We start from the raw sequence: 26,383 nt of genomic DNA, 5'->3' as shown, positions 1-26,383 counted from the left end.
AATTCTTCAACTCAACTGGATTTTATTTTGGTATATGAAATGAGGTAACAGTCTAACCCCCTCTCCCAAAATAATGTATTTTTTCCCAAAACCATTTTCTATTGATTTATCAAGAATAGGTACATAAGCCCTGGCTGGCGTAGCTCAGTGGATTGAGCGCGGGCTGGGAACCAAAGTGTCCCAGGTTCGATTCCCAGCCAGGGTACATATCTGGGTTGCAGGCTATAACCCCCAGCAACCGCACATTGATATTTCTCTCTCTTTCCCTCTGTATCTCTCTCCCTTCCCTCTCTAAAAATAAATAAATAAATAAATAAATAAAATATTTTTTTAAAAAAAGAATAGGTACATATACATATACAGTAATCAGCCTTCCAATCTGTTTTCTAATCCTGTGGAGGAAATTGTATCCTTTCTCAGTTTTGGATTATGGTCAGATTAGAAGAATTGGGAATGTGGTCAAATGTTGTATGGCTGCACCTTGGGAAGGCCACCTGCTGAACCCATTTCCTGTTAGGCATGGTTGTTGGGTATATATGAACCACCTGTATGTCCCCACCCTTCCTCAGAAGAGGCATGTCCTGCTTCCTGTGGAGAGTCACTACCATATTGAATTACCTCTAGGCTGTGAGGCCCATGAACATAGGACCTGTGAGTGTATTGCTCCGCAGTTGCTTCCCTAGTACCTGGCTCAGTGTAGGGCCCAGAAATCTGAATGGACGAATGAGCCACTGTTAGTGGTGGGAATGTGCTATGGCCCTTTAATATGGTTTGAGGTAAAATAAAAGTTCTAGTTGAGGACAGCTATGTGATGTCTGCTCTGAAGAGCAGTAAATCCGTATAGCCACCTTATCTTCTCCATACTCATTCTGAAAATGCTAAAGCTGCACAAAGCAATCACCTGGAGAATTTTTAAAAGGATAGCTACATAGATGTCACCTCTAGAGGTACAGTTTGTCATGGGAATTTTTAAAAGTTCTTTGGGTGATTCTAACAGTACAGCCAAGATTGAGAGTCATTGCTCAGGAAAGTTTGTTCTTATTAAGTCTTATTTATATTTATTTGAAGATTCAATTAAGTAGTTGGGTTCCTGAGGAAATGTACATATCAGCCTCCAAAAAAAAATCATTTTTCCTGTGTGCACATTTCAGTAGCTAGGAAGATTTTGCCCAAATTACTCATTTGGTGAGTAGTTTGTACATAGTTACAATAATATAGAGTCTTATCTAACACAGCTCTCTATTTCCCAGGTCAGCATGGATTCCTGGATCATTCTTGTTCTGCTTGGCAGTAGTCTGATACATGTCGGTGCTGACAACACAACCACAGGTAAATTGTCATTTAATAAAGCTGGTATTCAGAGTAGAGTTTTGCTTTTACATTTAATGACTCCCAACTGAAGACTTAGGTGATACTTAAGAAAGAAAAAATATTAATGTCTTACTTAAAAGTGATGGTAAAATGTTTTTGGAAATCTCTGAATCACAGTGAATGCTCATCATTGTGGTATATGCCATACTACGTACTATGACATATGCCATATACATACTAGTTTAAGTAAACAAAAAGACCATATATTCTTTTGGAGTTGGTAGAAAGGATCTAGTACTAGATAAAGTGCGTGCGTGTGTGTGTGTGTGTATCCTGTGTGTGGGTGTGCGCACTCATTTGTTTATTCTTTGGTTTCCAAGTGTTTGAGAGCTTATTGCTAAGACTTGCTACTTTGTGCCTCAGAGCTTTTAAGCTATCATATTCATGTGATATTTCCTTATTTTCTTGGTATTTGTAGTTTCAACTACAAGATCTGTTGAAGCATCAATAGCAGAGTCAGGAAGAGAAGAGACCAAAACTTCAAATCCTACTCCTTCAATAACTTTTTCCGTGATACCAACATTCAGCCCAAATCTAACTCTGGGACCTACCTATGTACCTACTGTCAATTCTTCAGATTCTGAGAATGGGACCACAAGAATAGCAAGTACCAATTCTGTAGTTACTACAGTTTCACCAAATGGAACGTGGCTTCCAGATAACCAGTTCACAGATGCCAGAACAGAGCCTTGGGAGGGGAATTCCAGCACTGCAGCAACCACTCCAGAAACTTTCCCTCCTTCAGGTACTAGAGATGGTTTCTATTTGTTCTTTCTTTCGTTCTTTGAGCTTATTCGCCTTTATTATTTTTGTTTGTGTCTCCTAGCCATAAAATTTCTTGAAATAAGTAAAATTGCCCAAACGAAGTAATGAAATCTAGATATAGGGAATTCTCAGTAATATCTGGTTAATATAGGGTTAAGAGGAAGGAAGAAAGATTCTGGAGAATGTCCTGTTTTGCATGGGTTCCTGGTTAAATTGGAGAGGTTTAATCATGTTTAAAGGTAGAGATGAAGGTTGAAAATATAAGGGAAAGAGAGGATGTAACTGATAATGCAAGAGTCTGAAGATGCGCCCTGGGTGGTGTGGCTCAGTGGATTGAGTGCCAGCCTGCAAACCAAAGGGTTGCTGTTTCCATTCCCAGTCAGGGCACATGCTGGGGTTACAGGCCAGGTCTCCCATAGGGGGTGTTCGAGAGGCAACCGCACATTGATGTTTCTCTCCCTCTCTTTCTCCCTTCTCTCTCTAAAAAATAAATAAAATCTTAGAGAGAGAGAGAGAGACTGAAGATGCAAGTATACAGAAACCAAGTAATAGCATTATCTCTGAAAAGGAAAGGATCTATGGAGACCATGGGAACGAAAATGGGTCTGGATGTCCAAAATAATTTGATATGGAGTGGGAGACCTGTGTCCAGGGGTGAGGTTAGAGGGGCCCTCAGGGAAACAGTTGAGTTGCAGTGAGTTTGTTCAGGGCTTCACCCCAACGCAAGCAAAGCATATCAGCAGAGAGTTCTCAGAAAAAGAAATATAAATGATCTTTCCAAATATGAAAAGATGTTCAGCCTCACTCAGTAAAATGCAAATTAAAGCTATACAGAGCTGCTGATTTTCACCTGACAGATTTAAGTTTGATACTTTACTGCACTGAAGAGAGTGCAGAAAAACAGGCACTCTGATAACACTGCTTATGGTACTGTATTTCCCAGAAGAGAGAAATCTGGCAATATCCATTAGTTTACAGATGCACCCTTAAAATAATTTATCCTACCCATATTGCCATGTATGCTTGAAATGACACCTTGTATTCTTTGTAAGAGTACTCTGAAAACAGCGTTAATGTACACTGGTAGGGAAGACTGGATAAATACATTAAGGTGTATCTATATAATGAAGCACTTCTTTAATATAGAACAAGTACAAGGTCTGGCACAAATAACGCATCTTTTTAATTGAAAAATCATAAGCATGCAATTCTGTAACATAATATCATACTCAAGCACACCGTATGACATTTTAGGTAAAATGTTCAAATTAAAACTATAAATTATTACACCCATATTATTACCCTACTAACCACAGTCAAGCAGGCCTTACTTCTGCCAGACCCTATATAATAGGCTAACTGAAAAAAATCAATGTGAAGAAATGTACACAATGTATTTATTATTTTGTTATAAATGGAAGAAAAAGAAATATGTAATTACATGCTTATTTTAAAAAGGAGAAAAACAAAAATTCAAAGCAAAGTTCAATAGGAAAGAAAAAAGATTAAAGAATTAATTCGGGATATGTCTCATATTCAAATAATAGAAGTTTTGGAAGATGAAAACACAGAAATTGGAAGAGAAAAATAGAAAACTAAACAAAGAAAAATATAAGGCAGTTACTAAACCCAGAAAAAGATAGTATGAGAAAAGGAAAATAAGCACATTATACCTGTACCTCAGCAGGTAATAATATTACATAATCATAATAACATAAGACATTAAATACTGATTTAACCAAAAATTATGATGTAATAATTATGGAAGGATTGGTAAAATGGTGGTGATGAGTAAAATGTGTGGTTTCAGACTATGACATCCTGATGTACAATAAACGTTTACTTGTGCTTTACTGATCTTGAATAGAAGTCACCAGTGAAATGCAGTTGCAGTCTCCTCTAAGACATGAAATGTGTTAATTGTATTAGAATGTGAGGCTTTTCTGACTCATTTAAAGAAGCCTTTTAATGTTAGGAAAATGAGCCCTTTGCCTACTTATGATAAGCTGCAAATATTTCCCCTCAGTTGGTCATCTGGCTTTTCTGCATTGCAGAAACTGTCATTAGCAATTTCTAAATTTTTTAATTAAAAAATTTATCAGTTTCAACTAAATGTTTTCTAGGTATTAGATCATATCTAATAAGGCTTTTCTGACTCTAGTATTATCAAATATATTTTGTTATATTTTCTTCTAGACTTCTATTGGTTTTTTATGTGTGTGTTGCATCTGCATGTGCTTGTATGTGTGTGCTGAAATCTTGGATCCATCTGGAATGTATTCTGTTGTAAAGTGTGAACTGTGCATCTGTTTTTCCCAAATGGTTAACTGCTTGTCCCAATACCCTTTAATGAATGATATATTTTTACCTCACTGATTCCAGTGCCACCTCTATCATATATTGAATTCTGATATGTATTTAGGTTCCCATATATATTTTCTCTTAATCTTTTTCTCTGTCCATGTACAAAATCCCACTGTTGAAATAATTGTAATTTTGTAAAATATTTAACATCTGATAAGGTGAGTCATCCCTTATTAATCTTATTTTTCAGAATTTGGCTAGCAGTTCTTGATTATTTTTCTTTGTGAACATTAAATCAACTTGTACAGCAGGAAAAAAGTTTTTATTGGTCATGTGAAATAGATTAACAGGACAATTGACATCTTTAAGTCTTTCTATCCAAGAATGCAGGGTAGTCTATTTGCTGGCCTTATTTTGTATTACTTGGAAATGTTTTCAAGTTTTTGCTACTGACATTGCACATGTTTTATTTCTGATATTTTGAAGGGGTTTTTTGCTTTCTCCTTTTTTTTCTTTGTTAGTATAAATAGAGTACTTTCTTGTGTTATTTAAGAAGACAATTTTTTTATTGAGACAATTTTATTATTATTTATAATTGATGTGTAACATTGTTTTAGTTTTAGGTATATTTAGGCTATTTATTTTTTAAAAAATATGTTTCATTAATTATGCTATTACCATTGTCCTATTTTTTCTCCCCTTTAATCCCCTCTACCCTGTACCCCAACTCCCACCAGCATTCCCCTACCTTAGTTCATGTCCGTGGGCCATACATATAACTTCGTTGGCTTCTCCATTTCCTATACTATTCTTAACCTCCCCCTGTCTATTTTGTACCTACCGTTTCTGCTTCTTATTCCCTGTACCTTCACCCCATTCTTCCCCCTCCCCCACACCGCTAATAACCCTCCATGTAATATCCATTTCTGTGATTCTGTTACTGTTCTAGTTGCTTGCTTAGTTTGTTTTTGTTTTTGTGTTTTTTTAGGTTCAGTTGTTGATAGCTGTGTGTTTTTGTTTTTATTTCACTGTTCATGTTTTTGATCTTCTTCTTTTTCTTAGATAAGTCTCTAACATTTCATATAATAAGGGCTTGGTGATGATGAACTCCTTCAACTTGACCTTATCTAGGAAGCACTTTATCTGCCCTTCCATTCTAAATGAAAGCTTTGCTGGATAGGGTAATCTTGGATGTAGGTCCTTGCTTTTCATGACTTAAAATACTCTTTTCATCCCCTTCTTGCCTGCAAGGTTTCTTTTGAGACATCAGCTGACAGTCTTATGGGAACTCCTTTGAATGGAACTGTCTCCTTTTCTCTTTCTGCTTTTAAGATTTTTTCCTTATCTTTAATCTTGGGTAATGGAATTATGATGTGCCTTGGTGTGTTCCTCCTTGGGTCCAACTTGTTTGGGACTCTCTGAGCTTGCTGGACTTCTTGGAAGTCTATTTCCTTGGCCAGAATGGGGAAGTTCTTCATTATTTGTTCAAATAAGTTTTCCATTTCTTGCTCTTGTTCGTCTCCTCCTGGCATCCCTATGATTCAGATGTTGGAATGTTTAAAGTTGTCCTGGAGGTTCCTTAGCCTCTCCTCATTTTTTTGAATTCTTGTTTCTTTGTTGTGTTCTGGTTGAATGTGTTTCTTCCTTCTGGTCCAAATCATTGATTTGAGTCCCGGTTTCCTTCTTGTCACTGTTGGTTCCCTGTACGTTTTCCTTGATTTCACTTAGCATAGCCTTCATTTTTTCATATTCATCCAGGTCTGAGAGCATCCTGATTACCAATGATTATGCTATTTGTGGGGTCCAAGAGGGAACAATGCCACTTGGCTCCACCCTCTGCCAGTTTTCAGTCACTTCCTCCACTGCCCACACTCAAATCGGGCCCTTCTGGTGCTGATTTCTGGTTGGGTGGCCTTTCGTATATTCTAGGACCCTGTTGGTCTCTCCAGTGAACTCTTCTGTGAGTCTGGGAGTTTCTCCTGCTGCTGCCTCAACCCCCACAGGTATTTTCATTCAGAGGCTTTGAGGCTTTATTTCCTGATGCTGGAACCCTGGGTTGTGTGGTCTGTCTTGCTCCCCAATTGTTCCTCCTGGTTTGTCTGCACTCAAATGTGGGACCGCCCAGTCTGCCATCCACCGTCTTGCTGGCCTCCAGCAGCACCTTGCCCACCCCCATCCTCTAGCCACGACCTTGCCACGAGTCCTCTCTGCCATGCTGCCTGTCTATGCCCTTCCTATCAGTCTGAAGGAATGTTTCTTTAACTCCTTGGTTGTCAGACTTCCATACAGTTCAATTTTCTGTCAGTTCTGGTTATTTTTTGTTTTTAAATTTGTTATTGTCCTTCTTTTTATTGTGCGAGGCTTAATGTGTCTACCTATGCCTCCATCTGGGCTGGAATTCCTGGACTTGCTAGACTATTGATTTGTATAGGTACTTTTTATACTGGCCATCTTAATACATTCCTTAGCATTTGAGATAATTTTCTTCACTTATCATAAGTCTTTAAATCATCTCATCTGCAAATATCTATGCCTAATTTTTAGATCTCCTTTTCTCTTATGGTTAAATGAAATGACAGATACCCCCATGTTTACAGTAAACATGTTTACTGTGTTCAGGATTTGCCGCTTATTTCTATTTTAAATAGCGTTTATGTCAAGAATGGGTGTTAAATTTTGCCAGTTGCCTTTTCAGCATCAATGAGCAAGATCTATATGATTTTTTCTTTTTCTTAAATGCCGTGATGAATCATATTAATAGATTTACTATTTTTGAGTTGTTTACATTCCTGCAAAAACAACTGCATTTGGTTGTGTTGTATTGTTTTTTGATGAACTGTTGGAATTTGTTTGATAATTATTTTATTTTGGGATTTTTTCCATTGAGAGTCATAAGTTATTTCTAAATGAATTTGGTCTGTGTGTTTCCTTTGTATTTGTGCTACATTTTGGTAAATTTTAGTTGTCACTATTTTTTTTTTGCTTCATGAAAGAATTGGGTTTACCTAGAAAAACTATGCATTTCATTCATGTTTTCAAAATTATTTGAATAGATTTGAGAAAAAGTCATCTCTTAGGATTAATTTCTTACATAATTATGAATATTTATCTTACATATTTAAGTTCTTTTTTTGTTCGTTTAGGTTGGCTAACTATCTATCTGTTTCATGATTCATTGCTTCTCCCCCCCCCCAAGAACCTGCTATTGTATATTTATTACTTTGGTCTTTTTCACTTTTTATTTTACTGATTTCTTTTTTATTCATACTCTTTTTCCCATTTTTCTTACATTTATTTTGTGCATTTTCTGTCTTCCTGAATTGAAGGCTTAATTTGTTTGTTTTTTATTCTTCCCAGTTAAATAACATATTTAATGCTATGAATTATTTGTAAGCATAGCTTTAGCCATATCCCATGAGTGTTTCTGTAGGTATTTGTATTAGTTAGGATGCAGTCTAAGCTACTCTGACAAAGACAAACTAAAATTCAGTGACTACAATTAAGACAAAAGTTTAATTAACTAAATTAAAATTCTTTCTCTCCCCATTCTAGAGGTAGACAGGGGACTTTGCCTCGTCTACAACCAAGTTCCTGATCAAGTTATTGTGGCTCTATCATCCCAACAAAATTTTCCTCATCTGTTTGGTTAAAGGTGTCTCTCATCGTTGGGTTCTGGCTTTAGCCCCTGGGAAGGGTGAACAGAGGCAGTGGGGACAATTTATTATTATTTTTTTACAAGGGATGTAACCAGAAGTTGCCTTCATCACTTTTGCTCACATCCCATTGGCCTGAATTCTTCATATGACTCCTACACAACCCAAAGGAGTCTCAAGATAATGTAGTCTCTAGCTAGACAGCTCCAGTTTGCTAAAAAACAAAAATGTGTTCTGTACCAAAGAGAAGAGAAAGAGGAGACTGATATTGGAGAAAGTTGGTGGATTTTGCCACAAGACTGATTTTATTTTTTTAGGTGTTTTACAATTTGGTTTTGTGTTAAATTTTCAAGTGTTTCTTTGTTAACATTTAGTTTTACTGTATTATCATAAAAGAATGTTGTCTGTATTATTTCTACTGCAGAGGATTTATAAGGGCTTGTGGATATTTCATAAGCCTTTGAAAAGGTTTTTTTCTTTTAGTATATAGAATTTGGTCTATACCAATTAGATTTTACTGCCTGTTATCATTTAGGTCTTTCATATCCTTAATTATGTGCTGTTGCATTTTAATGACCTAAAAGACATAAAAACCTCTGATACCGTTGTTTGTATTCCTCTTTATATTGTCCTTTTTATGAATACTGACACTGCATTGTTTTTATACTCACAGAGAAGGACAAACCACTGATTAGTTTAGTGAATCTGGGCAGTCTTGTTCCCCAGTTGTTGAGGGTGCCTCATTCTAGCTCCAATATATACAAAGATAAAAGTATCCGTATTCCAAGAGTTTATGTTCTTACTTTTGATTGATAGTAATGTTTTTCTTTAATTTGAGTGAATGTTTCTATTTTTCACTTGTTAACACAGGTAATTCTGACTCCAAGGAGAGAAGAGGTGAGCCACTCACCTTATGTCTGACCCTTTTACAGTGTATAATATGTCATCTTTCCTTTGCTTACCACAGTCTATGGTAAACTTGTACATCTGTGACTGTTATATGTATACTTTTCCTTAAGTTGTTTTCGTATTAACCTCAAAGAAAAGAGTAATAGAAATAAGTACTCATTATGTATTTAAATGTAGATTATAGACTCTAATAGCAATGATGCATTTTAACAAGTAATAAAACAACTATCTTTATCATGTCACCTTATTAATCTTTGGTGACTTTAGGCAATAATCTATACTGCACAGTTAATTACTAACTTCTGGGCAATAGTTACCTTTAAACAACCTCTGCCTTTGTGTTGTTTTACCCTACTGTATAAAATATTGACCTTTTGTCACTTTATATGGATTTTATGGATTCTCATCTTTTAGGGTAAAGCCACTGTGACTGGAGATGCTATGTCAGTGGTGTAAGCAGTGCTGCCAAATTCCTGATCATCAGAGAAAAAAGGATTTGGGTTCACATCTGTAGAAGTGGCACATTTTGCCTAGGACAACAGTAAAGCTACAAAGAGCATAAGAGAAAGAAAAATGAGTCTAAGAAATGAAAATTGCATTTGAGTTTAGAAAATGCTAATCTGTGAAACAATATTTCTCATCATGATTTCCTATTTTTATCAGATCAAACTTTTTGAGGTATTTTTTTCTAATTCCATTATTTAACCATGCACATTTTTTTCCTGCATAATTAAGTAATGGAACATTTGAAAGGCTTATGAAGTCCCTCTAAGTAGGGAGCATTTGAATCAGAAAAGTAGTTACTCTAACCCTTTATGTGTTGTGCATCTGCCACCATATTTTGGTGTGGAATAATAAGGTGTATCCATACTATGTACAGAGTTCCCTCAGTTTTCAAGCTCACTCTTTCCTAAACTCAAGAGCTAGATTGGATTAATGCAGTATCCTGGCTATTCTTGCTCTTACCAGATTCTGACTACTAAATGTAGAGGTTTACAAATTTACATTGGAGCAGTCTTATATTTTCTCCCTAAAACTGCTCTTTTAATCAATCATACAATAAAGTCAAAAGAGAAAGTGGTAGGTTTCAAGATTAAACATAGGATCTGTGATTCCTTCTGCTTAGTGTTTATTTTCTCAATATTCAGCCTTTCTCTTGCCCTAGATATATCCCTGTTTTACCTCGGTAACTAATATGGATTTGAATAGTTTCAATATTGTGATTAAAAATAAATAAAATTACACTAATTATAAAGATTATTGCTAACTGTGACATACTAATATAATAAATCTCCTTTTAAATTAAAAAAATAATTTTGTATTATTACCTTTGACTAAAAAAATGAAGAGGTGTACATATTCTCAGAAGTTGCTAAAGCCCCATATGTAATGACGATTTTACCAGAGCAGATCTTATAGTATTGCTGTAAAAACTATTTTTATTGAATGAACTTCCTTTTCTTTCCTAAATTAAAAAATGTTTTTTTAACTTTTTAAAGAGAGAGGAAGACAGGGAGAGAAAGAGGAAGAGAAACATCAGTGTGTGTGAGAAGCATTAACTGGTTGCCTGTCTCACAAGCCCCAACCGGGGACAACCGATGGCTTAGGTATAAGCCCTAAGAGGGAACTGACTTTCATTCCATGGGACAATGCTCAACCAATTGAGACTAGCCTGGGTCAGGGCAGTATTGCTGTGAATTGTGATGTCACATTCAATATTTAAAGGCAAATGCTTTTTGAGAAATGAGGCAATTGTTTTGAAATATTTGCGTTATAATGGGTTTGCTGAGCAAATTGTTTCTATGCAGATTCACTTAAGGATTATACATTTTTATGTACTGGCCTTTGTGATGCTTTTGAACAGCAATGGCCGGGAAAGGAAGGGAGAGAGAGAACGCCACGGAAACATCCATGTGAGAGAGAAACATCTAAGATCAGTTGCCTCTCCTATGCACCCTGATCTCACCCCAACAGGAGGAACCTGCAACCTAGGCATGTGCCCTGACTGGGAATTGAACCTGAGACCTTTTGGTTTATGGGAGGGTGCTCCAACCCACTGAGCCACACTGGCCAAGGCATGGCACGTGTTTTAATTGTCAAAGCAGAAAGAAAAATAAAGAGAGGAAGGGAGGCAGGCAACTTCCCTTCCTTTCTTTTGAAGTCCAAGAACTGATATTTTCTTGTGTGTATTTTTTAAAAATATATTTATTTTTAAAAGTAATTTAAAAATAAAAGTAATTTACATATATATGTAATTTAAAATATACATAATATAAAATTTGCCATTTTAACTGTACAGGTCATTGTCATTCACATTGTTGTGCAACCACCACCAACCATTCATCTCCAGAACTTTTTTGTTATCCCAGACTGCAACTGTGTGTCATCCCAGACTGCAACTCTGTGACCCATTAAACACTTACCATGTTTCTCCTTCCCTTAGTCCCTGATAACCACCATTCTGCTTTCTCTCTTTATGGATTTCACTATTCTAGGTACCTAATTTAAGTGGAATCATACAATATTTGTCCTTTTGTTACCAGTTCTTTGTTTTTCAAAGCACTTTTACTGGTGTTAATTTGGATGATTTATGTAATATATAGTAATGCATAAATTCACTTCTGGCATTATCTACCAAGTACCTCTTCACCATGAAGTCAGTGGTCATAAGTATACACTCTAGCTGTTATTTAGTCTTCACATAGCTTTGCATCTCAATTTTATTAGTTTTGTTCTAGGGAAAACAAACTCTGAGACAGATTTGCATGCAGCAAGTTTATTGGGAAGTATTTTCTCTCTATAGCACCTGTGAGGCAGTAAAGGCAGTATTATTGGGTAGAGAGAGGAAATGAGATGTCATACAGTCAGAGCAAAAGCAGAAAGGCCTCAGCTGGTCCCACAGGAAGCTCTGGAGCTGGAATTGGGGGTAGTGGGAGCTTCTTCTCTGGGTCAGGCTACTCTCAGGTCAAGGGTAATTCCTAGGGAAGAACTTGACTGAGAGCCATTAACTACTAATCCTCCCAGCAGCTGGTGGAATAGGTTCTTTGGTCCTCAAGGAGAATCTGTAACATCTAATACTATTCCCATGAAGTTTGAGCAAGATAGTGATACATTCTCCCATTCATAAATAGAGATTTTCCCATCTAAGAAAATGCTGTTGAATGATTTTAATATATGTACGCAGGCTAGGGAGTGAGTGGCATAGTGGAATATTTGGAGAGGCAGTGTACGCAGTGGTTTTAAAAAAGCATGGGCTTTAGAGCTAAACTATCTGGGTTTGTGTGTTCTTGACTCTACCAGTTACCAGTAGGGTGGGATGGGTGTTTAACTTCCCTGAGCCTCATTTAACCATTTGCAAAATAGGATAGGGATCAAATTTTCTTCATAGGGCTGTTGTGAGGAATGAAGTAACACAAAGTGCTTGGCCTAGTGCTAGGTTGGCACGTAGCAGTTGCTTAGCTAGTGTTTCTGGTACATTGCTACCTACTACTATCACCACTGTTACTGTTACTATTAGATGGCAGACTAAGGAGATCGGGAATCTTAGCCATTCATTCAGAACTCGCGGAAACAAGGACACTCCTAGGGTTCCTGGAGGCTGATGTGCAAGGCAGCTCCTAAGGCAAGGTCATCTAGGAACCAACCATGCCAGCACAACTATAGACGTTACCTAACTTTCTGCCCCACACATTTTAAACAAAACTCTCCATAACCTACTTTTTATTTTCATATTTTTTATAATAGGATTTTTACATGAAGACCTTATAACTGATATTTGTTAAAGAGCAAGAACACTGTGGGGTGGAGGCGGAGTGATGGGGGAAAATGGAGACAACTGTACTTGAACAACAAAAGAAGAGAAAAAAAGAACATTGGATAAAGCTGTTAAGCATACTTTAAATTATTTTAGATGTACATTAAGTCCTTACTTAACACTACCGATAGGTTCTGCTATGTATAACAAAACTCAGTTCCTAGACTATATAGCATCAATGCTATAATGAAATGACATTGAATGAAACAATGTTATTTATATCGAGGACCTTCTATAATCTTTTCTTTAACTTTTTTTCAAATCTGGAAATAGTTTCTTCTAATATTTATGAAGGAGTCTTTGAGCTACAAAGTTCTAGAACTGGGCAGGATAAACATTCTATTGAATCCCAGGGGCTTCTTAGTTTCTCAGCTATCAGATTAGATCACCTGCTCCCCCATCTTTTTCCTTCAATACTTTGCTAGAGTTGCAGTCTAGAAAGGGGTCAACATTCTTGGTTAAAGAGGTATTTTTGAGTTATCATAGTAAGTGACATTATTATTGTGACCTCCATTTATGACAGCTTTCCCTAAAAACACTTTTAATAATGTATTCAACACTTGTTGAATGCTGAGGATCCCAGAAAGAAAAATGTCTCATGTAAGAAACATGTGATCACCAAGAACCAAAAAGTCTACTCAGCTACATGCTATTGTATATAACATATAAAGTGCTGTGAGAGAGCTTAAAAGACTTATTGTTGTACCTGGAGAGTGGGAACAAGGCACGGAGGTGAGCTTTGGGCAGTTTAAATTAATATGGTAACTGAAGAAAATGAGGATGCACCAAATAGGATAAAAGCAAGGAGACATGAAAGAGCAGGTCATGTGTTTGAGGAACAGTGCACAGTTGGTGTGCATGAGGTGGAGAGTAGCCAGAGGCAGCCCCCGAGCAGAATGGGCCTGGTGGTACATTGAGCTCAGGAGCCGTGGCGTCTCCTAGTGAGGATAAGGAAGGAAGTAACATGGTCAGATTGTTTTTTTAATGAAATACAACTCCAGAGGCCTTACAGAAGGTAGATGGGCAATATAAATTAAGGCTTCTGAATGGTAATTTGGCCCTAGCCAACAAGTAAATGTGCTCAGCCCAGTGGTTTGGCCTCTTAAGGTAACCTGGTAACTTTTGCTGTTTTTAGAGCCAACAGGAAGCACTTAAAACAGCATTACATTTCTGCCTTTGTGAGTTGATAAATACTTCTACCAAAAAGTATGGGAATAAGACAAATAAATGGGCCTTAGCATAAAGCTAAAGGAGTATGGGTTTAATTTTACTGATTATCTTTATAGTTGACTAAAGTATGGCTAAGCCCTTAGTTGACTCATCTGTCTACTTACCAGCCTTTAGAATAATATGATCTTTTGATCTTGGAAAGGGGTTATAGCAAATAGACATCTGTAGTCCCAAAGCACCATTTTAATATTTTTCAAATGTTGACCCCTGGCCTAAGTCTAGGAAGTGGAATTTTGCTAGACTGGATTAGGGGAGCAGGCAACAAGGACTGGACCAGTGTGCCTGCCTTGCCTGCACCTGCCTGCACCATGAAAAGCTGCATCTCCAGAAGACCTAGACCAAGACAAGCCTGATGAGAGGATAAGTCTGTCCAGTTTGAGAGGAGCCCTAGAAGGGTGACTTTATCCTGAGCCTGTCTCTAAGTCTGAGATTTGATATAGGTAGCTGCAAGTTCTCCTATTTTCATAATAGATCTAGGTCTCCTTTCCTCACAGAGGCCTAGGGACATCTTTATTATCTGTGTTGTCTTTAACTGTACCAAAAATGTGGATGTTCCCTGGCTGGGTGGCTCAGTTGGTTGGAGCATCATCCTGTGCACCAACAAGTTGTGGGTTCGATCCTTGGTCAGGTCATATACAGGAGGCACCCAGTCGATGTCTCTCCTCCCCCATCTCCCTCCCTTACCACCACACACACACTTCTTCTCTCTTTAAAAATCAATAAAAATGTCCTCAGGTAAGGACTAAAAAAGAATGTGGATGACCCTGGCTGGTGTAGCTCAGTGGATTGAGTGTGGGCTGCAAACCAAAGGGTTGCTGGTTCGATTCCCAGTCTAGGGCACATGCCTGGGTTGCAGGCCAGGTCCCCAGTGGGGGCCTTGTGAGAGGCAACCACACATTGATGTTTCTCTCCTTCTCTTTCTCCATCCCTTATCCTCTCTCTAAAAATAAATAAAACCTTTAAAAAATTGTGGGTGTAATTGAGATGTCAAGATATAAAAATCTGACTTTGATGATAGAGGACTGTTCTGGCATGAAAGCTTGTAAGAATTAGTGCTGTTGGTCCTGTAGTTTATGAAGAGCCTGGAGAATAGTGCAACTATGTGGTCTTGCTTCAGATTTGCAGATGTGTAATATGGGCAAGTTAATCTCTCTGTTCAGTTTTCTTATCCATAAAAATAGGGTTAATAATGGTATCTTAGGCTTTTACAATAATTGAATGATATGTGTGTGGTACTTAGCTCTGTGCCTGCTACATAAGTGCTTAAATATTCATTTAATTCATTAATAATTTTTATTAATTTCTGAGTTATCTAACTGACTCTTCTTATATTGCCTGTGGTTGTGTTCCTGATACTTTATCTATTCATTCAGGACTTTTTCTGACCCCCACCCCCCAATCTTATATCACAGAACACCTCTCCCCATTCCCTCTTTTGCCATGCCTTACTATTTTTCTTCATGGCACTTATCACTACTCTTATTATATGTTTCTTTAGTTATCTGTTGTCCTGTCTCCTCTACTAATAAAAGCTTTATAAGGACAAGGAATTTTGATTTGTTCACTACCATATTCTTAGGACCTGCCTGACACAGCTGCCACTCAAGATATATTTATTGAATTAAAGATACCAGGGGTGATATTGAATCCATGCCCTCAAGAAGTTTATAATTTAATAGTCACATAATCATTTACCTTAATTCAATGTTATGAGTTGTAGCAGAGTAGGTACATAGTATTACGGACGTACAAGAAAGAATCAATTACCAAAAAGTGATATCTGAGCTAAAATAAGAGGAGAAATGGTAATAACATTCTAGATCAGGGTTTAGCAAACTTTTTCTATCAAGGGCCAGAAAATAATAATTTTCAGTTTTTCAACCATACTATCTCATCTACTCAGCTTTACCTTTGTAGTGCAAAAACCACTATAGACAGTATGTAAATGAATGAATGTGGCTGTCCTCCAATAAAATGTTATTCATAAAAACAAGTGGTGATCTGAAACACCAATTCAAAAGAATATATCTTGTGTTATATCAGGGTTATTTACAATAGCCAAGATCTGGAAACAGCCTAAGTGCCCATAACTAGATGAGTGGATAAAAAACTGTGGTATATTTACACAATGGAATACTACACAGAAGTAAAAAAGAAGGAACTCACCTTCTACGGCAGCATGGATGGACCTAGAAAATAAGCTAGCCAGTGAAAGACAAATACCATATGATCTCACTTCTATGTGGAATCTAATGAACAAAATAAACTAATGATCAAAATAGAATCAGAGGCATAGTAACATGGAACAGACTGACAGCCGTAAGAGGAGAGGGAGGAGGTGGGAACTGGCTGAAAGAAGGGGAAGGGATTAGCTGAAGAACACGAAAATCCAGGTGATCTTGGGCGTGGAAGACAGTGTGGAGATTGCCTGAGGGAGTGGCGGGGTGGGTGAAAGGGGGAAAGGAGGAAAAACTGGGGCAACTGTAATAGCATAAACAATAAAATATAATTTAAAAGCAGAGGGGGAACAAGCAATGAGCTACTTTTGGGATGTAGTTTCTCTGTTCTAGAGACCTGCCTGAGGCTAGGAAGCTGGTCTGTGTGAGCTTCTGGATACCGAGGCCAAATCTTTCCCCTTCATATCTATCAGGCACTTTGCAAATGTTCCTTCTTTTAAATCTTACATTAACTGTAAAGGGTGTAGAAGGATCATATGCTCATATTTGCATTTCATAAAGCTACAGTGGTTCCAAGAGATTGTCACACTGCTACTAAGTAGGAAAGTAGAGATTCGAACCCTCAGGCTGCCTGACCCTAAAGCCCCAAGCTTTGGAGATGGCTTTCTTTTGACCTTACACTAAAATGAAAATTTGACTGGGTAAATAACTCTAGGTACCAAGTCCTTCCTAAGAACTTGATAGTACACCACTGATTCCTAGCAGTGGTATTTTAGATAAGCAATCATATGTGAATTTGATTCTCATTTCTCTGTAGAGAACCTTCTTTCTTCTGTTGGAAGCTTTTATGGATGGTTTATGGTTGGTTGATTTCAATCCAAATTTTCTAAAGTTTTGTCAGGATGCATCTAGGTAAAGATCTTTTTCTTCAGTATTTTCAATTGTATGGTTTCTTTCGGCCTGATAACTCAGAACTTTCTTGTATAATTTCTTCCCCTGCTTTTTTACTGTTCTCTTTTTTGGGAATTCCTATTGAATGGATACTAGAACTCCTAGATATGTGTAGCTTGTCTCATTGCTCTCACAGTTTCTCTCTCACTCTTACTGCTTGCTCTGTGTTCTGGGAACTTCCATGATTTGGCCTTTCATGATACTGATTTGTTTCGTTATGTCTCTTCTCCTTTTCAGCCTTTCTGTCGAGATTGTTTTTCCCCTAATCATGTTTTAGTTTTCTAAGAACTCTTTTTTAATTCTCAGATTGCTCTGTCTCCCCCCATTGTTTATTGTCACAATGCTACAAATGGTAAAATACATACAAAGTGTACTGTTTTAACCATGTTTAAGTGTACAGTTCATTGGTGTTGAGTTCATGGACACTGTTTTGCAACCATCACCACCATCCATCTCCATAACCTTTTTTATCTTGTAAAATTGTATCTCCAGACCTATTAAACAATCACTTCCCAGTTTCCCCTCACCCCAGCCCCTGGCAACTACTATTCTGCTTTCTGTCTCTGAATTTGGCTCTTCTAGTTATATCCTGTAAGTGGAATCATACAGTATTTGGGTTTTTTGTGTGTCTGACTGACATTTACTTAGCACAGTATCCTCAATGTTCTGTTGTTTGTGTCAGAATTCTCTTCCTTTTTAATGCTGAAAATATTCCATTATGTATATACCATATTTTGCTTATTTACTCATCCATCAGTAGAAAATTGGTTGCTTCTGCATTTTAGCTGTTGTGACTAATGCTGTTATGAACATGGGTGTGCAAAAATCTCTTCAAGACTCTGCTTTATAAATTTTTTTTAAGAGAGAGAGAGGAGAGTGGAGGGAGAAAGAGAGGGAGAGAAACATCAGTTAATTGCCTTCCGTACATGACCACAGAGACTGAACCTGTAACCCAGGCATGTACCCTGACTGCAAGTGGAACCGGCAGCTTTTTGGTTTGTGGAATGATGCCCAGCCAAATGAGCCACACTGGCTGGGGCTTCAAGACCCTGCTTTAAATTCTTTTGGGCATAAACCTAGAAGTGGAATTACTAGATCATGTGGTAATTTTATTTTTATTCTTTTGTGTGCTATTTTACATGTCCACCAACAATGCACAAGGTTCTAATTTCGCCACATTCTGGCCAACACCTGTTATTTTCTGTTGTTGTTGTTGTTGTTTTAACAGTAGCCATCCTGACAGGTGTGAGATTGCTCCTTGTTTTATAGTGTGGCTTTAAAAAAATTAACAGTGCTCTCTTGTACAAATTGCAGTACATTTTTAAAAGATTATTCTATTTTTTGTATTGCCTCTTCTTCCCAGGACTATCATTGCTGTCCTTGGTTTTTGTGAAGGTCACCTGTAGGGCTGTGGTTAAGCTTTGCTCTGGGACATTTACTGGACTGGATTGTGCTCACAGTAGGTGTCCCTTCAGGAGGACAAACAGGGACATATCCTAAACTAGGGGTCCAGTTTGGATTAGGAAGTTGGACACAGCTATCCTCTAGGCATAACTACCTTTTCTCTTTCCCCTTCATCTCTTGCAGCTTCCTAGAATTATCTCTGTCTTCAGGGCCCCAGGAAACGCTTTGTGGACTTAGTGTACCTAGCAATCATATGCAATATATAGATCCTCTCTAGATGTCAATTCTAACCAAAAGAGAAAAAGGGTGTATGAGACAATCAGGGATATTTAAAAAGTAACTGAATATTAGATTATATTTAGGAATTTGTGTTGCCTTTCAAATGTGATGATGGTGTTGTAATTGTGTTAAGAATTCTTATCGCTTAGTGAGGTACACTAAAGTAATTACAGTTGCTATGGTATGCCTCAGATCTGCTTTAAAATACTCCAGTGGGATGGATATGGAATAGTGGTTCTCAACTCAGGGCAAATTTTCCCTCAGAGGACAGTTGGACAATGTCTAGAGATGATGTTTTGGTCATCACAATTGGTTTGCTTCTGGCATCTAGTAGGTAGAGGCCAGGTATATTCTTAAACATTTCATAGTGACCATGACAGCTCTCCACAACAGAGAATTATCTAGCCCAAAATTTCATTAGTTCGAGGTTGAAGAACCCCGGTATAGATTTAAAAAACTGGCATATAGTGATAATGTTGAAGTGAAGGATAAGTACATAGTGGCTTATTGTGGTGTTCACTTTAATCTGGTGTAAGTCTCCCATAATAAAAAGTTTAAATACACACACATACACACAGACAGAGAGCATTCTTTTAAAGAATAATCGGCACTCTCTGTGCCAACCTCCCCTGCCCCCACCCTTGATAAAGCCGTGTTTTTCCATCTGAACCTAGATGAGACACCACTGCTTGTTACTCAGCTTGTGGGTGTACTGAATCTGCTTTGGCAAGCCTTTGGTTAAATACCATCCTCCTACACCGATGCTCACTTTCATCCCCACTCCCAGGTGAATCTGAGCTTGATGTGTTTCCAGGCCCAGACTATTAGAACCAGTACTTACCTTTCAAATACAGGTTCTTCAGCTCTGGTAGGTCTCTTCAGCAGTCCAGTCCCATCTGTTTTGCCTCCCATAAATCTCTGAGTTTTTGGTCTACTGATGTCATCCTTTGCTGCCTTCTCAACATGCTTGTAGTTCATTAGTATGTTTATGTTTCTTATATTATTTCAGTGCCCTTTTGGGAAGAGAAATAAGTAAAATTATTGATTCAGCTAACTATCTCAAGGGATGTTTTAGACTTCGTTATAAAACATCTCAAGCTAGATGTTTTAAGTTCTTTTAATACTCGCTATATAGCCCTCTGTTTGGCATTTAATAAAGATATATTTAGTGATATATCAATCATTAATTTGTTTATTCATTCACTTAGTGTAGTCCAGTATTTATTGCCAACTGTGGCTGAAATTCTGTGCTAGGTTTTAGGTATATGGTGAGAAACAAACTAGGTATGAAATGCTTGTCCTTATAGAATTTACGGTTTAAAGAAGGGACACTCATTAATCAACTAAAATAAATATACACACACGTATATATATAAAATTACAAAGTGGGAGAGGTAATAACAGAGGCAGTATCAAGGGAAATAACAGAGTGCTCTGTGAGAATGATAAAGAATCCTGGCTAACATTGACTGAGTACATAATAGTACGAGGTCTATCCAGAAGGTATCAATCTATGTAATATGAAAAATAGAGACAGTTATTAAAGAAGATACAAGATATAAGAAACATTGTTCTTAGGTCAATGATGCCTCAGTCCCCTTCAAAGTAGGCCTGTTGGGACCTCACACAATTCTCCTAATTACCATCAGCTGCCCTATTGTATTTTCCTGAGTCACATTGACAGTCTGAAATTTCTTCCCTTTCAAAGGTGATTTTAGTTTGGGGAAAAGCCAGAAGTCACAGGGCGTCAAATTTGTACTGTAGGGGGTCCAAGTCACCTGGGTGATTTGATGTTTCACAAAAAAATTCTGCACAAGACGTGATGCATGAGCAGGTGCATTGTCGTGATGAAGCGGCCAATCACCAATTGCCCATAGCTGTGATCTTCTGAATCATGCATATAGTTTCCGCAGAGAAATGTTCAAGCTTAATGCAAAATTTGATGCCAGTTCATTGCTTTACCTGCCCAGTCACTTTGAATGCAATGGCCACACAGTACACATGCTCACTCAATAGTGTCTGCTGCTCCCATGACTAGTACAGTGAAGTCATCATTGTTCACGTGTTTGCATTCCAGTCCACTCTCCTTGCCTGCCAGGTTACATGGATGTGGTGCAAACCATTCTCATTATGTTAACAATGACTGGACTTTTTCTGGATAGACTTCATCACATGTGCTCGTCACTGTGCCAAGAACTTTATATGGATAATCTCACTTAATCTTCAGAATAACTAATTTTAGAAATAAGAAAACACAGATTTAGGATCATAATTTAGTATTAAGAAACAGAAGAGATTTCTCTAGGAAAAGTAACACTTAAAATGAGAACTAGATGACTTGGAGTTAGCCAGGCAAAGATGGAAGGAGGCGGTTTAAAAGCAGAAGGAATCACACATTCACAGGCCTAGGAAAGGAAGGAACTCGGTATGGAAAGACACTAGTGGCTGAAGTTTAAATAGCAAGGAAAGAGTGGCAGGAGATAGAGTAAGCAAGGGCTGGGGGAGGTTGTTGTGGGCCAGAGCAAGAATATTAGATTTCTACCCTGGCTGGTATAGCTCAGTGGATTGAGCTCGGCTGTGAATCAAAGGGTCACTGGTTTGATTCCTGTTCAGGGCACATGCCTGGGTTGCAGGCCAGGTCCCCAGTGGGGACCATGTGAGAGGCAACCACACACTGATGTTTCTCTCCCTCTCTTTCTCCCTCCCTTCTCCTCTCTCTAAAAATAAATTAATTAATTTAAAAAACATTAAACAAGAATATTAGATTTCCTTCTAAAGGCTTGGGAAACCATCCAAATGTTTTAATGAGAGGAACACCATCTGATTGGCTTTCTTAGAGATCCCTCTGCCTGCTTTGCAAGGGACAGAGGCTTATTACTACGATCTAGATAAAGTAGGATAAAGATTTAGACTATAGTGATGGCAACAGAATGGAAAAAAATCAAATATAAGGCGTTTGTTTTAGCCTGAAAACATATCACTTGCATCTGGGTTAGATATAGAAGATGAGCCTGAGGAAGAAATCAAGGGGAGTTCCACATTTCTTACTTGAACAACAGGATGGGTGGATGTCATTGCTAGCTTATTGAATGGTAAGAGAAACATTTTAGGCAACAAGTTTGCATTGCCTGTGAAATTTAAAGTGGAGATGGCATGTAGGCTCAGAAGCGAGGTCTAATCAAGCGCTGCACATACGGGAATTGCTAGCATATCATTTCTGTTTACAGCCGTCTCATCAGATAAGCTGTGTAGAGTGTAGAGAAGAGTACCAAGGACAGAGCCCTGAGGAAACCAGACATTTAAAGATTTGGTGTTGGAAGAGCAACTAGCAAAGGAAATGTGACAGATCAGCTAAGAGATAGAAGGAAAATCAAAAGAGTGCTTTGTTGTGGAAGCGAAGAGAGGAAAGTTCTTCAAAGAGAAGGTAGTAATCAGCTAGTTTGAATGCTCATTTTAAGATAAGAGGCACACACCAGGGTGTGTTGAAAATTGTCATCAACAAAGAAGTATAGTGTATCTTCCATCTCTTAAAAAAGAAACTTCCACCCCACATTTCCCTCCCACATGCTGCTCCTTTTCTCTGTATCCCTTTAAATTCACTTTCACTTCTCTGTCTTCATCCTACTTAATCTGTCATTAATATGTGATTGAGCTGTTTACTCCTTCCTTCCTGAAAAACTCTGTTCTTGGCATCCATAAGACCATATTCTGCTAGTATTACCTCCCACTTCATGATGGCTGTTTTTGAGTCATATAGCTAGTTGAACTTTTAAAAGAATGTAAATCCAGTTATTTCTCTCCCCTGTTCAAAGCTGTCCAATCACATAGTGTTTCTTATAACATTCAGAATTAAATCTACACTCAGTACCATGGTCTACAGACCCCTAAGTCTTCAGGCCCTTGCCTACTTCTCCAGCCACACTTTATCAAAATTGGGTTTTGTGCTATTTCTTGAACCTGCCAAGCTCCTAAGGGCTATGATGCTTGCTGTTCCTGTGCCTAGAAAGCTCTTTGTCCAGTCTTTGCATGGTTCACTTTACATTATATAGACCTCATAACCACTTTACACCTTCCCAGACTACTCTAAAATAGCTAGTCACTGCCCATTTTAACCCATCATTCCCTACTCCCCTACTGTTCCTTTCTTTTTTAAAAAAGTTAATGGTGTTTTATTTATTTTTTTAAATTACAGTTTATACTCAATGTTATTTTGGATTAGTTTCAGGTGTATAACACAGAGTTCAGATAATCTTACACTTCACATAGTGCTCCCCCCAGCATTTCCGGTATCCACCTGGTGCCATACGTAGTCATTAAAATATTAACTATATTCCCTAGGCTGTGTTTTATACCCCTGTGACTATTTTACAACCAGCAATTTGTACTTCTTAATCCCTCCCCTTCATCCTTTTCATGCAGTCCGTACCCCCCACAACCATCAATCTGTTTTCTGTCTGTGAGTCTGTTTCTATGTTGTTTGCTTATTTTGTTCTTTAGAGTCCACATGTAAGTGAAATCATATAGTATTTGTCTTTCTCTGACTCATGTATTTCACTCATGTACTGTCGCAAATAGTAAGATTTTATTCTTTCTTGTGGCCAAGTAAAATTCCATTGTATATATATATATGTACCACAGCATTTTTATCCACTAGTATTGATGGGAGCTTGTGTTGCTTCCATGTTTTGACTATTGTAAATAATGCTGCATTGAACATCAGGTGCATGTATTTTGCATTAGTGTTTTGGATTTCTTCAGATAAATAACCCAGAAGTAGAATGACTGGGTCATAAAGCAGTTTCATTTTTAATTTTTTTTTCATAAACCCTCCATACTGTTTTCACAGTGGCTGCACCAATCTACATTCCCACTAATAGTGCATGAGGGTTCCCTTTTCTCTGCATCTTCACCAGCACTTGTTGTTTGTTGATTTATTGATGATAGCCATTCTGACAGGTGTGAGGTGATATCTCTTTGTGGTTTTAGTTCACATTTCTCTGGTGATTAGTGACATTGAGCATCTTGTCTAATGGCTCTTGGCCATATGTATATCCTCTTTGGAGAAGTGTCTGTTCAGGTTCTTGGCCCATGTTTTAATTGGATTGGGGTTTTTTTTGTTTTTGTTTTTGTTTTTGTTTTTGGTGGTCAGTTTATATGAGTTCTTTATAAATTTTGGAGATTAACCCTTTAATGGATTTATCATTGGCAAATATCTTCTCCCATTTGGTAAAATGTCTTTTTGTTTTGTTGATGGTTTCCTTTATTGTGCAAAACCTTTTTAGTTTGATCAGTTTCATTTGTTTTTGGGGGGGGGTTTCCCCCTTGTCTCAGGAGATATATCAGAAAAATATTGCTAAGAGAAATGTCAGGGATTTTGCTACCTATGTTTTCTTCTACAGGTTTTATGGTTTTGAGTCTTACATTTAAGTCTTTAATCCATTTTGAGTTTATTGTTGCATATGGTGTAAGAAGTGGTCTAGTTTCATTTTTTTGCATGATATCTGTCCAATTTTTCCAACACCATTTATTGAATAAACTATAATAGACCCTGTTATATGTTCTTGCCTCCTTTGTCAAATATTAATTGATTATATAGGTATGAGTTTATTTCTGAGCTCTCTATTCTGTTCCATTGATTTATGTGTCTGTGTTGTTTTTTTGTTTTTGTTTTTTTGTTTTGCTAGTACCATGCTGTTTTGTTTACTATAACCTTGTAGAATATATAATTTGATACCAGCTTGCATGACACCTCCAACTTTGTTCTTCTTCCTTAAGATTGCTCTGGCTATTTGGGGTCTTTTGTGGTTCCATAGAATTTTTGGATTATTTTGGTTCTGTGAAATACACTATTGCTATTTTGATAGGAATTGAATTGAATCTATAGATTGCCTTGGGTAGTATGGACATTTTAATGATGTTAATTCCTCCCAACCATGAGCATGGTATATGCTTCCACTTACTTGTACAATATCTTCTTTAATTTCTTTTTTCAGTGTCTTACACTTTTCTGAGTACTGGTCTTTTACCTCATTGGTTAAATTTATTCCTAGGTGTTTTATTTTGTTTGATGCAATTGTGAATGAGATTGTTTTCTTAGTTTTTCTTTCTGATAGTTCATTATTGGCGTATAAAAACGCAACCATTTCTAGATATTGATTTTGTATCTAGCTACTTTACTGAACTTACCAGGTCTGCTGGTTTTTTGGTGGAATCCTTCGGGTTCTCTGCATATAGTATCATGTCATCTGCAAATAATGACAGTTTTACTTTTTCATTTTCAATTTAGATGTATTTAATTTCTGATTGCTGTGGCTACAACTTCCAGTACTGTGCTGAAAGTAGAGTGGGGAAAGTGGACAGCTCTGTCTTGTTCCTGATCTTAAGGGAAGCACTTCTGGTTTTTCTTCATTGAGTTTGATGTTAGCTGTGGTTTGTCATATATAGCCTTTCTTTTTTTTTTTTTTTTAATTTGTATCATTTTTTAAAAAATTTTATTTTAATTATAGCCTTTCTTATGTTTAGGTATGTTACCTCTATTCCCACTTTGCTGAGAATTTTTCTCATAAATGGGTACTGGCTTTTGTCAAATGCTTTTTCTGCATGTATTGGTATGATCACATGATTTATCCTTTGTTTTGTTCATGTGGTGTATCCCATCAACTGATTTACGGATATTGTGTCAACCTTGCATTCCAGGAATAGCTCCACTTGATCATGATGTATGTTCTTTTTAATGTATTACTGAATTTCGTTTGCTACCATTTTGTTGAGGATTTTTGCATGTCTGTTCATCAGGAAATTGGCCTGTAATTTTTTTTTTCTTTGTAGTGTCTTTATCTGGTTTTGGAATTAGGATAATCCTGGCCTTGTCAAATGAGTATGGGAGTCTTCCCTCCTTTCAAATTTTTTGGAATAGTTTGAGAAGGATAGTTCATCTTTGAATGTTTGGTAATATTCACCTGTGAAGCCATTTGGTCCAAGACTTTTGCTTATTGGGAGTTTTTTTATTTCATTAGTTGTAATTGATCTGTTCAGATATCTGTGTCTTCTTGATTCAGTTGAGGAAGATTGTATGTTTCTAGGAATTTATCTGTTTCTTCCAGGTTGTCCAGTGTTTGGCATATAGTTGTTCATAATATTTTCTTATAATTCTTTGTATTTCTGTGGTATCAATTGTTCTCTTTCATTTATGATTTTAATTTACTTTGTTTATTTCTGCTCTGATATTTATTATTTAATTTTTTCTCACTTTGGGCTTTGTAGTTCTTTTTCTGATTCCTTTAGATGCAAGATTAGATTGTTTAGTTGAGATATTTTTTGTTTCTAGAGGTAGATCTGTAATGCTATGAATTTCCCTCTTAAGACTGATTTCCCTGTGTCCCATAGATTTTGTTTTTTATGTTTCAATTTTCATTTGTCTCAAGGTATTTTAAAATTTTTTTCCTTGATTTTATTGTTAACCCATTCATTGTTTAGTAATACATTATTTGGTCCCCCCATGTGCTTATATGTTTTTCAGGAGTTTT

At 37.1% G+C, this 26,383-nt stretch overlaps 1 protein-coding gene across 4 annotated transcripts in view; it reads left to right on the top strand.

Moving 5' to 3' along the window:
• Positions 1 to 26,383, top strand: part of PTPRA (protein tyrosine phosphatase receptor type A) — a 142,962-nt gene that overhangs the window by 70,667 nt on the left and 45,912 nt on the right. For 2 of the 4 annotated variants that reach the window (XM_036009630.1, XM_028523771.2), the window contains 3 exons: positions 1,251 to 1,329; positions 1,790 to 2,116; positions 8,964 to 8,990. In XM_036009630.1, coding sequence (XP_035865523.1) covers positions 1,257 to 1,329; positions 1,790 to 2,116; positions 8,964 to 8,990 — 427 coding nt within the window. In that variant the 5' untranslated portion in view covers positions 1,251 to 1,256. Of the gene's footprint in view, positions 1 to 1,250; positions 1,330 to 1,789; positions 2,117 to 8,963; positions 8,991 to 26,383 lie in introns of those variants that run through there. The other 2 variants (XM_036009629.1, XM_028523772.2) reach the window with 2 other exon arrangements.

The sequence above is a fragment of the Phyllostomus discolor genome, chromosome 9 (assembly GCF_004126475.2).
Source record: "Phyllostomus discolor isolate MPI-MPIP mPhyDis1 chromosome 9, mPhyDis1.pri.v3, whole genome shotgun sequence".
NCBI lineage: Eukaryota > Metazoa > Chordata > Mammalia > Chiroptera > Phyllostomidae > Phyllostomus > Phyllostomus discolor.
The sequence above is the reverse complement of the archived record's forward strand: the minus strand, read 5'-3'. Positions and strand labels throughout refer to the sequence as shown.